Genomic DNA, 12,394 nt, shown 5'->3' with positions numbered 1-12,394 from the left:
ATTTATTTGGTTTCAAACAGAAGAAGAAAGTTCTGCTCACCCGGAAGCCAGTGTTGCTGAAGCCCTCGGTTTTGGGGGCTGCTGTACTTGTCAGCTCCATGTTCTGTTCACCACTGTCTGGGCTCTGAATTCTCTGATGTCCTATCTGAAGGTCCTCGGTACCTGGGTAGAAGAAAACAGTCTCTGTTGATGTCAAAATGCCAGCTGCTGTGGCGGAAATCTGGGCATTGCTTCAGTTTGGAAACTTCTATAATAATCTCCGGAATGACTTGGGCTGAAACCAGATTGGGTGGGGCCAGAGGGGCCAGAAGGGCGGAGTGGAGGCTTCTGGTTCAGGCCCGCCCACCTCTTTTATCCTTCTAATGATTTCCATCCTAGGCTTTCCATGTTCACTTCTGGAAAGAAGACTTTTGTGGTACACAGGCGTGATACTTTCTCTGTAGACCTTAGTGAAATAGCTCTCTTCTTGTGAATAGTGTTGAGGGAAGGAGTGTGGTTGATAGAGCAGGGCAAGTAAGAATTGGTTCCTATCAAGTGATCATCTACTCTGAGCCAGGCACAAGTTAGGTGCAGTGTATACAACTACCTCTGTGTCCCACTTGGACAAACAGAGGTGGGAAAATTAGCCTTTTGTTTAGAGTCATCTAGGTAATAAAGGAACAATGGTCATTAGAAAGCCATTTCACTACATCCCTGCTTCAGGCTGAGTTGTTTTAAAAAATCCTCCAACTAAAAAAAAAAAAAAAAAAAAAAAATCCTCCAACTCAACAGAAATGGCAGATAAGTGAAAGGTGACCAAGTGGTCACTTAATAAAAAGTGCTTTATGAAAACATGAGCTGTAAAATTGTTTCAAAATAAGGATTTCCCTTTAGCCTTTTAAAATTGAACTACTATGTATCAAACTATTATAATTGTGTGGCTTCTGTGGAAGCATGAAAATGCTTATAATAAATAAAAAAGTAGGGGTTGGGGTTGGGGCTCAGCGGCAAAGGCTTGCTTAGCACATACAAGGCACTGGGTTCTATCCTCAGCATCACACAAAATAAGTAAAATAAAGGTATTGTGTCCAACTACAGCTAAAAAACTTTAAAAAAAGCAGAATGATAAAATTTAATACTGCAAAACAGTGGATAAAAGAATAAGAGAAAATACCAACTATTGCTGGTGGTTACTTTTGAGTGTGGTTTTAATTGGTGGTTGTTATTTTCTCCTTCCTATTCAGCTGTATGTTTTATAAAGGGCCTAACTTACTTTTAGTATCATGATAAAGACTATATATAAAGTTAAGGGCTTGCTACTGGGTTCAAATCCTGGCTCTTCCTCTTAATTATGTCAAACTACAGCTTAAGGCAAAACTCAAGCTTTTGGCTGTTTATATGGCTTGAGAACTAGGAATAGGTTTTATATTTGTGAATGGTTGAAAAATAATCAAAAGGGAGAATATTTTTTGGCATATGAAAATTATATGAAATTTAAATTTCATTGTCCAGAAATAAAGTTTGGTTGAAACACAGGTATGCTCATCCATTTCAGTACTTTTTATTGCTGCTATTATTCCACTAGGCCAGAGTGGCAGAGATTGTGTGGCTCAAAGACTAAAATATTCACTACTTGGCCCTTTACAGAAAATGTGTTCTGATCTGAGTCACTGGACATGTGAATTTGGGCAAGCAAATGTGTTCTCTGTGTCTCAGATTCTTCATCTATAAAATGAAGCTGATAATGCTCTTTTTAAAGGATTTTTAGAACCTAAGTTTTAAAAAAGCACTTGGAATAGTGCCTGACACATAATTCAATACCCTTCAAACTTTATGCTTTAGCCCTTTAATGCTTCTTACTGATGAATAAGACTTGGGAATTTTCATTATTTCTTCCCCATAATTACAAAATGCCATAATTAGTAGTCACTCTGTTATCAAAGGCAAGAAGCCCATTTGGAAGTGATTGAGAGAGGTATGGATAAACAATGCATATATGTGGAAAGCTTCCATTGCAAAATTGTTGGAAGAAACCATTTGCTGCAACCTGTTATAACCTTCATGAAATTGAGACCCAATCTAGTTTAAGGTCATGACTGATCCTTACTTTCTAGGAGGAAAGAAAAATCTTCATTTTACCATTTATGATTATAATCGCAGAAACTTGACTTAAATGACTTCCATTCTTTGTGTGGGTTAATAAAACCTTTAATTCCTTCCATTTTTGCAGAAATCTTTTTAAATGCAATAACCTAATGTGATTTTTGCCCATTGGCTATGGAAAAAATGTCTGAAAAGAGTGCAAAAACACTTGAGAGCATATCATTGTGCAAGTGAGGGCACTGAGTACAAGATTCTGAAACATCCGCCTGTGTTCTCTGACGACACCAGCAACAAGCAAAAGCTGAAACCTAAGTAGAATAAATTGTACATATAACCATGATCCTGAAATGTCAAAACAATGGTCACATCCAGAGAAATTTCAGTTAATATGGCATGGCTCCGAGGCTTGTACTTAAAGAGCTCTCAGAGTTTTCTTGCAATACCAGAATTAATGACTCTTGATGCCTAGTTTGGAAATAGAAAATGGGATCAGAAATGAGGTGTAAAGGCCCTCTCAGCTTTAGGAGACGTTTAAAATCCTTCCTCGGTCATGTACAGTCCTTGCTCAATAAGAAATACCTTGCACCAAGGATTCTAAAGTTGTCCCTTGACCCCTCTGATCTGTTTGAATCACAGTACCCCTCAAATTTTATTTAAATATTGAAACCATTGTGGGACAAACCAATCACTGGACTTTTTAGTCTAGTCATTTTTATATCCTATTCTAACCTCCAAGAGTTGGCTTAAGAAGACTAAGAACCTATGGACCATATGTGCACCAGCTTATTAAAGAGAACCCAAATTCAAACCACTCCATGTTTATTAAAAGTATAAAGTTAAGGGGCTGGGGTTGAAGCTCAGCAGTAGAGCACTCGCCTAGAACGTGCAAGGCCCTGGGTTGGATCCTCAGCACCACAGAAAAATAAGTAAAAAAATAAAGGCATTGTGTCCAACTACACATAAAAATTAAATGTTAAAAAAGTATGAAAGTTTAAAAAATGCAGGGTGAGGGATTGTTTTCTTTGCCTTATGTATATATGGTTATATAGTGAGGAGACTCTTTTAGTGACAACATTTCCAAAAGGAATAAAATGAATTCAAAAAAATTATTTATAAAGCTTGGCTGATGCTGAGCACGATGTATTATATGTTACAGTGTATGTATATGTAATATATGTATTATAAATTACAGTATAATTTTCATTTCCCCTGGCTGTCCTCTTCTTTGAAGAACATTTTATGTATTATGTTTGTCTATTCATCTTGAAGTAGTTTAATAAATAAGTAAACCAAATAATATTGACTTAATAAATATTATTAATATTAAAAAAGGTCAATGTATAAAATAATTTATACTAAATATACATATTTATATATAAATGCATAAAATGTAATTCTAGGGGGTTTACAAGCTGGTAAGTCCAGTTAACCATCACCAGTTATTCAGATGATCCAAAAGAAAAGAAAAAACAATGAAGATGTATATTTGGGCCTGGGATGCAGCTTAGTGGTAAAGTATGTGCCTAGTATGTGTGGGCCTCTCGGTTTACATTAAAAGTATATTTCAAATTGCAAGTACTTGGATTTGGTTTTTTTGTTTTGTTTTGTTTTTAAAGAGAGAGTGAAAGAGAATTTTTTAATATTTATTTTTTAGTTTTCGGCGGACACAACATCTTTGTTTGTATGTGGTGCTGAGGATCGAACCCGGGCCACATGCATGCCAGGCGAGCGCGCTACCGCTTGAGCTACATCCCCAGCCCCAAGGATTTGTTTTTTTAAAAGAATTGTCTTTTCGCAGTTAGGTTTTACTTTTCAACACTCCCTCTGAACACTAGATACCACAAAGGCCAAATGTCTTCTCTGATAAGTGGATGCTGATCCACAATGTGTGTGTGTGGGGGGGGGGGGGGCGCATGGGAAAAATGGAGGGGAAAAAAAGAATAACAGGAAGATGAAGAATGATTTGGGAACATCAGAAAACAAGGACATATTTAATTCTAATTCATTTACTACTCTAGAAACAATTCATGAGCAGAAAAGAACTATGTCTTTTATACACAATGCAACAACAACAATCAAATAAAAGAAACTATAAAACCAAAGCAAAAAGCCTCAGCTTTTGAGTTTTTCTGTTAATGTTAGTTCTGTTACTTATTTGCCTTGCTGGCATTCATTAGCATAATTCAAAAGAAGTCATTCTAGTTGACGTCCATTCATTTACTCTATACAGATTGTGACTACTCAATACAAATTGTGACTACTCAATACAAATTGTGACTACTAAGAATAAAGAAATTTCCCAGCTTCCTCTTAGGACTCCACATACAGTAGGCACTGGCACTACTGAGGAGCATGGTGTCATGTTTGGCTCTCACCTCCTCATTGTACTTTCTCTTCCTTGCAGGCAAATCTTCCAGGCTCTCTGGACTCTGTTCCCCCTCAGAGCACTTTCATTGGAACAAGGAATGGCCCTTGGATTGGCTTTATCTTTGCTTGGGTCTCTTAGCAGGGATATCCTAGACCTACAATGCACCTGTCTTATCAGCACACCTGTGCATCATGGACTCTGCAGTGGACACAGGTCTAGGTGTCAAGGAAGCACAGAGAGTAGGTATGTAAAAGCTCTGAACAACTGTATCTCACCTAAATATGCCCCCCACTCCCAAAGCATCTGACAGGTTGCACCTAGGATTTATTTTTTCTAGAAACACAAGAAAGTTGGATATTTTTGGAGAGTGTATCTAAAGGATATAGAAGTTATATGAGAGAGAATAGTCTTAATAATCAATCAAAACACATCAAATTTAATTAATGAGTCCCTACTGGTATGTGTATGTATAAATATATTTTTTATATATTTATATATAAAATTTGGTACTGGGATTGAACCCAGGGGCACTCTAGCACTGAAATACACCCCTAGTCCTTTCTCTTTTATTTTGAGACAGAATCTTAGTAAGTTGCTGATGGTTTATCTTGAACTTATGATCATCTTCTCTCAGCCTCCTAAATTGCTGGGATTACAGGCATGTACCACTGTGCCTGGCTAATGATTCTTTAAATGAATAATAATAAAATAATATTAATAATAATGAAATATAGAGAAAAGTTGAAAAGAGGAAAGGTAAGCATATATATTGTCTATTTCAGGGTAAGCAAATATCCCACTTGATAAGAAGCTATATCTTGTATAATAATGTCAGGAGCAAAGACAAGGGACTTGATAGAATTTGAAAAGCATAATTTTGAGACCCCTTTGAGCAACCATTTTCAATTGATATTAAATCATTGGTTAGTATCCAGACATTATAGTGTGTTCCTGTAACCTGAGCTACTCAGGAGGCTGAGGCAGGAGGACTGAAAGTTTGAAGTTAGCCGAGGCAAATTATTGAGACCCTGTCTAAAATTTAAAAAAAAAAAGTTAAAAAGGGTTGGGTTTGTAGTTGTAGTAGATCACTCCTGGGTTAAATCCCTAGTACTGAAAAAAAATTAGGTAGTAGTGAGATCCTGGACATTATATGGAAGTAAAGTCACAGGGTGAAGTTGACATTCTGGCATAGGAGGTACTGTGGAATACCCTGATGAAGATGTCAGGTCAATCCCAGTCCAAATGGACAATTTGCTTCAAGTGGGTCCATCAGATACTCTGAGATTTTGGTGTGGAATAATATGAAATATACTTATTTTATCATTTTGTTTTTGTATATGTATGTATGTATTATTATTATTTTAAAATAAAGACCTCAGAAGTCAGACTTCCTAGTTGTGATCTTCTGTTTATTTATTTAGTATTTGGGTGGTATTGGGGATGGAACCCAGGGGTGCTTTACCACTGAGTTACATCCTTGTTCATTTTTCATTTTGAGACCAGGGTCTCACCAAGATGCCCAGGCTAGCCTTAAATTTGCAATCTCCTGCATCAGACTCCCAGGTTGCTGGGATTATAGGTGTGTGCTACCATGCCTGGCTTTGGGTCTAATCTAGATTCCTTAATTTTAGGTTGGGATCTTGAGCCATTTAAGCAACCTCTCAGAGCCTCTTAGAATTTATGGGATCTACTGAGAATCTCACTATGGGATCTACTGAGAATCTCACTAGTGACATTATTGGAATGAGACCTGGTATGTACATCAAACTTAAAATTAGCTATTATTATTATAAATGCTTGATTATTTCCTGAAGAATGCATATTAGAGTCATGATAAGCAAATATCTCTTGCCCCCCACTCCAGCCCAGGTCATGGGATTCTAGGTTTCTAGCAGGGGATAATTTGAGAAGCATCATAGCATCAGGACCCAGGTTCCAGGTTCTCTCATCATTAGCCTTCAGCAGGACCTGAGTAAGACACTTAAGGACTCTGACCTCAGCTTCCTCATCATGAGCCTGTAAGACAGGTGGGTGTGTGGAGAGGGCCTCATGTGTGGCAACCAGGGAAGAAAGTTGACACACACGTGGCAGGAAGATGTTATTCGGTGTGACTTTGTCCTATCCTCTGGGACACCATGCATGCAAGAGAAAAGGTGATGCTTCTCCCTTTCTAGGGGCAACACACAGACTCTGTTTTTCTAAAATTTGCCACAATGAAACTGAGACCTTCTTTGATTTTACTTCTTCCCAGATTTAATGAGTATTTGTCTACTGAATCCTTTACATTTTTTATTATTTCAATTATTGTAATTCTTCCTTAATAAAGATTCTATAACACGAATCCCCTTATAAGATAACAGATTTGTACCCATTTGTACCTATTCACTACATTGATTACCTGTCTCCCCTGCTAGGTAATCATAACCTTCATGAAGGTAGGGTCATTGTTTTGTTCCTTGATGTATTCTAAGCGTCTATAATAGCCTTGGTGCATAGTAGATGTTTGAATAATCTCATTTTTGTTTGTTTGCAATGCTGGGGGTTGAACCCAGGGCCTTAGGCATGCTAGGCAAGGGCTCTGCCACTGAGCCACACTATAGCCCAAATATCAATTCAATTTTTCAAAAATCCTTATAAAGTTACCAGCTTGTATATTTTTTAAAAAATATTTTTATGTATATATTTTTTTAGTTGTAGATGAACACATAGTATCTTTATTTATTTTTATGTGGTGCTGAGGATCAAACTCATTGCCTCACGCATGCGACCGAGGCAAGCTCTTTACCACTGAGCTACAGCCTCAGCCCTTGGATATTGATTTCTAGTTGTTGACTGAGTATGAACTGACTCTTAACTTGATTCCGTAACCTGATAACAAGAAGTAGCACATGGGGTTTAGGTCTCAGTCTGTGAAATGGGTATATCTACTGGCTCCATCCAGGAGTGTTTTGAGTCAAGGATATGTCACAGCTGTTGAAAGCATGGGTGGGAGGCCTGGTGTAAGTACGTGCAGCACATGTCACCTACATAGCAAACTGGAATTTCCCTAAATTCTCCCTTTGCTTTATTTACAGGAAGTGTGGAGGAATCCCAATTCCCAACCCTGCCTCTTTGTAGACTCCTCCCAGACATGGGTGCCAACCAAGACCAAGGATCTCAAGTATTCCAGAGCAGGGTGGGGGAATGGGCAGGGAAATGGAGAATACATTTAGCCAGGGACTTCCCCAGTACCACATCACACTCACTGGGAATCCATCCAGTGAACTGTGATAGAATACTCATCCTGGGCAATCCCCAAAATGTCTGGGAGGCTCATAAGTTAAACACCCTAGCCAGGGGTAGGGTGGGGGTGTGTGTGAGTGGGGGGGTGTAGCTCAGTGTTAGAGCTCTTGCCTAGTATGCTTGAGGTGCTGGGTTCAATCTCCAGCTCTAGGAAAAAGTTAAACATGCAACCTGGGTCACATTGCTAGAACCTTTGGAGTCAAGCAGGCTGTTGTGATGCATGTTTTCTTTTTAAGAGCTGGGGATGCAGCTGAGTGGTAGAATGCCCTTGGGTCCTATATGCTTTGCAGACAGGGGCTTTTCTTGCTGCTTTTTTACCTGCCTTTGCATCTCAAATATTTACTGAGCCAAGCACTATTCTAGGCTCCTGGAAGCCATAAGTGCACAAAGCAAAGATCTCTGATCTGGTGGGCAGAAGATTGAATGAGAAAGAAAGAACCAATGATCATGCCAAGAATTTTGCTCTGGACTCCTGGGTGGGGTTGTCATGGCCTGAGATGGGGGACTGTGTAGACCTGGAAACTTTGGGAGCTCAGGAAAGTTCCCTGTCTAAACACCTGTGGAAGCATCTTTTCCATCTCATGCCCTTCTTGAATACCCTGTACAGTCCTACCTGAACATTAAAACCTGCTCTTTAGCAGATCCCTATCATTCTTGGCCCTGAATTGTGTGTTGCATCCCAATTCCTATCTCAAGAGGCTGGATTTCCAATATACATCCTGATAAACCAATTTGGAATTGAAAGCATTGTCAGTGAAGATACATGTAGTACTTCTAGCCTAATGAAATCCTCAGCCTGACAACACAGTGCGCTAGAGCTGCTAGAGCCACTAGAGCTGTGGCTGTCGGTTCTGGTGATTGAGTTACAGGGAACTGGGATATGCTGCTGCTGTTCAGCATCTCCAGAAAGGACCTGACTGCAAATTGCTAGTTTGGGAAGAGATAGAAATTCAAAGAATGCATATTTTCATATGATAGTAAAATTGAAAAATTATTAAATTGAGCTGGACGCAGTGGTGTAATCTGTAACCCTAGCAACTCAGGAGGACGAGGCAGCAGGGGTGGCAAGTTCAAGACCAGCTTTGGCAATTTAGCCAGATCCTGTCTCAAAAAACAAAAAGGGGGGCTGGGGATATAGCTCAGTTGGTAGAGTGCTTGCCTAGCATGCACAAGACCCTAGGTTCAATCCCCAGCACCAAAAAATAAAAGGACAGGGGGCGGCTGGGATGTTGCTCAGTGGTAGATTGCTGCTGGGTTCAATCTCTAGGACTGAAAAAAAGAAAAAAGAGAAACTGTAAATTGAACTGTTCTGAGTCTGGACTATCTTTATATGGATTAGAATGAGGTGGCTGTTGAGGGCACATTACCTACATTAAATGCCCGGCCCTGACACTAGCTGGGTGACTGTGGCCCATGACTCACCCCCCACCTTTTTTTAACAGATGTTGTAAGAACTAAGTGAGTTCATATGCAAAGAATTTAGACTAACACAGGGCACATAGTAAGAACTATTGAGGTTAGCTCTTACTGCCTTTTTTTTTTGTAACTAGGGATATAGTTATAAATAATTATAAATTCATCACAAAACAGGTCATAGGATTTTATAAACTGTATAGAAATCTTTCAGCCTTGAGCAAAAAAGTTCTGATAATGTCCTGGACTCCTTCAAAGTGGCCTATGGTAGAGCTCTTGCCTATGATGCACAGGGTTCTGGGTTTGATCCCCACCACTGCAGAAAATAAAGTAAAATGAAACTGTCCTGGTGTGTGGAGGGCTGCATGAGGATGGCAGGAGAGCTAACATGGCCCTCAAGGTCACTTGCTTGAGTTCACTCAAGGACACTCCAGAGGAAAAGGGGGTGATTCCAGGAAGAATTAGTAATTCACATACTGGAAGTATGAATTCCAAGAAGCCAGACACTAGGCCATTTTTCCACTCTTTCATATGATGTGGGCATTTTTTTAAGAGATGAGAGAGAGAGAGAGAGAGAGAGAGAGAGAGAGAGAGAGAGAGAGAGAGAGAGAATTTTTTCAATATTTGTTTTTTAGTTCTCGGCAGACACACATGTTTATTTTTATTTTATGTTGTGCTAAGGATTGAACCCAGAGCCCCACATGCCAGGCAAGCGCACTACCGCTTGAGCCACATCCCCAGCCCTGATGGGGGCATTTTAAATTTCATTGTTTCCTTTCTGCCTCTCTTATCCACTTCTTAAATTATAACATTTGTTATCTATTTGTGCTGGGATTAGCTTTGGCTAATTGTATTGAAAAATTGTTAAATTGAGCTGGGTGCAGTGGTGCACACCTGTAATCCTAGCAAACATGAGTCATAAATACATGCATTAAAGATAGAGTTCACACTGTTTATCTTAAAGTAAGTTCCTTTCTCTTTTAGTTATAAAACAAAGGCATTTTTGTTATCTTTGCCAAGGAGGATATCTTATTTGTACTTGATCTCTCAGTGAAATGATATTTTCTCCCACCAAGTTTATGAATTTCTGATTTCATTTGCAGAGCAAAATAAAAAACTCAGATTCTAGTCAAAGAAAAAATGTCTCAAATCCACATTGGTGAAGTCATGATTCTCTCTGTAATTTTCTGTTTGGTTTTTCTTTTCCACTCATCTTTTGAACTTTCTCAACCCCTTCTCTAAATTGTTATAATTCCAAGCCTGACTTGATTCTAAAGGCACTTTGTGTAAATAAATACTGAATAGTGATTATTTAGAACCAGTGGCGCAGTTACAATATGCAGAGAGCTGTAAATAATGACCACGGGTTAATCAAAGATTTGCTAACAAAAGGGACTGCACTTCCTCAGTCCACTGGCTCACTGAAAGTCACTTCTTGTACCCTGATGACCTTATATGACTTCCAGATGAGTCCCCAGATGACAGGGATTTTTTGATGGAAATCCACAAATGCCTGACAGTCCTTATTGTGATCCTGAGCCTCAGCTGTCCCTTGACCCCACACTGACCCAGCCTTTCCTGTCCTCCTCTCTGCCCACTCCTTTTGTTTTGTTTTGTTTTGTTTTAGGTACTGGTGATTAGACACAGGAGTGCTCCACCACTGAATTACATTTCTAGCCCTTTCAGTTTTTTCTTTTGAGACACGGTCTCATTAAGTTGTTGAGGCAGGACTCAAACTGGCAGTCCTCCTGCCTCAGCCTCTCAGTCACTGGGATTACAGGTGTGTGCCACTGCATTTTGTTCTGCCCACACCTTGTATTTTTTAAATATTTTATTGATTTTATTTTTTCTAAATACACGACAGCAGTGGAATGCATTACAATTCTTATTACACATATAGAGTACAATTTTTCATATCTCTGTATATAAAGTATGTTCACACCAATTCATGTCTTTATACATGTACTTTTTCTGTATTACAATTTTAATACACATATATACCATAATTTTTCATATTTCTGTTTGCATATAAAGTATGTTGACACCCAGTTCAAGTCTTCATACATGTAGTTTGTATAATGATGTCCATCACATTCCACCATCCTTGCTAATCCCCTGCCCCCTTCCCTTTCCCTCCCACCCCTCTGCCCTATCTAGAATTCATCTCTTCCTCCCATGCTCCATGATCCCAACCCCACTATGAGTCAGCCTCCTTATATTAGAGAAAACATTTCACATTTGTTTTTGGGGGGATTGGCAGACTTCACTTAGCATTATCTTCTCCAAAGCCATCCATTTACCTGCAAATGCCATGGTTTGTTCTTTTTAAATGCTGAGTAAAATTCCATTGTGTAAATATGCCACCTTTTTTTTTGCCCACACCTTTTAAATGGCCTGTGTGGCTCCCCTTCCTCTACTCACCCTGGGACTGTGATGTCCCCGGGCTGTCCTCTTCCTTTACCAGCGTTTTGTCACCAAGGGCTTTCAGAGGAAGGGAATTCTCTGTCCAGGATTTTCTGGAGACAAGATGTTAAGTTTTCAAGATCATTTTTAAGAACCTGTAACCCCAGAAGAACCAGTGGAGAGATGCTAGGAGACAAGTCTGCAGATGCAGATGCAGATGCTTACACCCATATTTGCACACTCCTTATTGAATGCTTCCACTTGGATAGTCTGAACCTGGAATCAGACCCCACAAGCAGGGTCCATTCCTGTTTTATTTCTGCTGCACATTGCAGGGCCATTCACCCTGCTTCCTAAGCCAGAACCTTGGGGAGACTCTCACTTGTTACTTTACTCTCACTTCTTACACCCAACTAGTCTCCAGTTTGTACCTCCCCTTTCCTGGCTTTCTGAAGATCCCTCCACTGCCTTCCTAGTTCTATTACCTCTTGTCACCTGAACCATTGCCATAGTTCCTTTCTCAACTTCTTCCCTCTAGCCCTTACTCTTCCAGTTTATCTTCCCATGACTACGTAAGGGGTATTTCACACATGGACATTTGATCATGCCCTTCCCCTGCTCAGTAATCTTCAGTGGCTCACTATTGCACACAGGGGAAAAACAAAAACAAAAAACAAAACAAAACAAAACAAAAAAACAAAGACTGAACCCATCCCATTACTTTTTAATTCCCCACATGATTTGTTCAGTCACAAGGAATACCTCGTGGTCTCTATATCATGTTAGACTTCCCACAGTACTTTGCACAGGCTGTTTCTCTGTGTGCAACAGTGCTCCCACAGCTTG

The 12,394-nt window shown here is 39.4% G+C and overlaps 1 protein-coding gene across 6 annotated transcripts in view; it reads right to left on the bottom strand.

Annotated features, from left to right (window-relative positions):
• Positions 1-12,394, bottom strand: part of LOC101974187 (solute carrier family 28 member 3) — a 117,618-nt gene that overhangs the window by 88,420 nt on the left and 16,804 nt on the right. For 4 of the 6 annotated variants that reach the window (XR_013438023.1, XM_078047397.1, XM_078047402.1 and 1 more), the window contains exon 2: positions 41-162. Coding sequence is in view for 5 of the 6 variants with exons in the window: in XM_078047397.1 (XP_077903523.1) it covers positions 41-162 (122 nt within the window). In the remaining variant the exon portion in view is untranslated. Of the gene's footprint in view, positions 1-40; positions 163-11,566; positions 11,662-12,394 lie in introns of all 6 variants that reach the window. The other 2 variants (XM_078047401.1, XM_078047400.1) reach the window with 1 other exon arrangement.

The sequence above is a fragment of the Ictidomys tridecemlineatus genome, chromosome 4 (genome assembly GCF_052094955.1).
Source record: "Ictidomys tridecemlineatus isolate mIctTri1 chromosome 4, mIctTri1.hap1, whole genome shotgun sequence".
Lineage (NCBI taxonomy): Eukaryota > Metazoa > Chordata > Mammalia > Rodentia > Sciuridae > Ictidomys > Ictidomys tridecemlineatus.
This window is presented reverse-complemented; position numbering and strand designations above follow the sequence as displayed.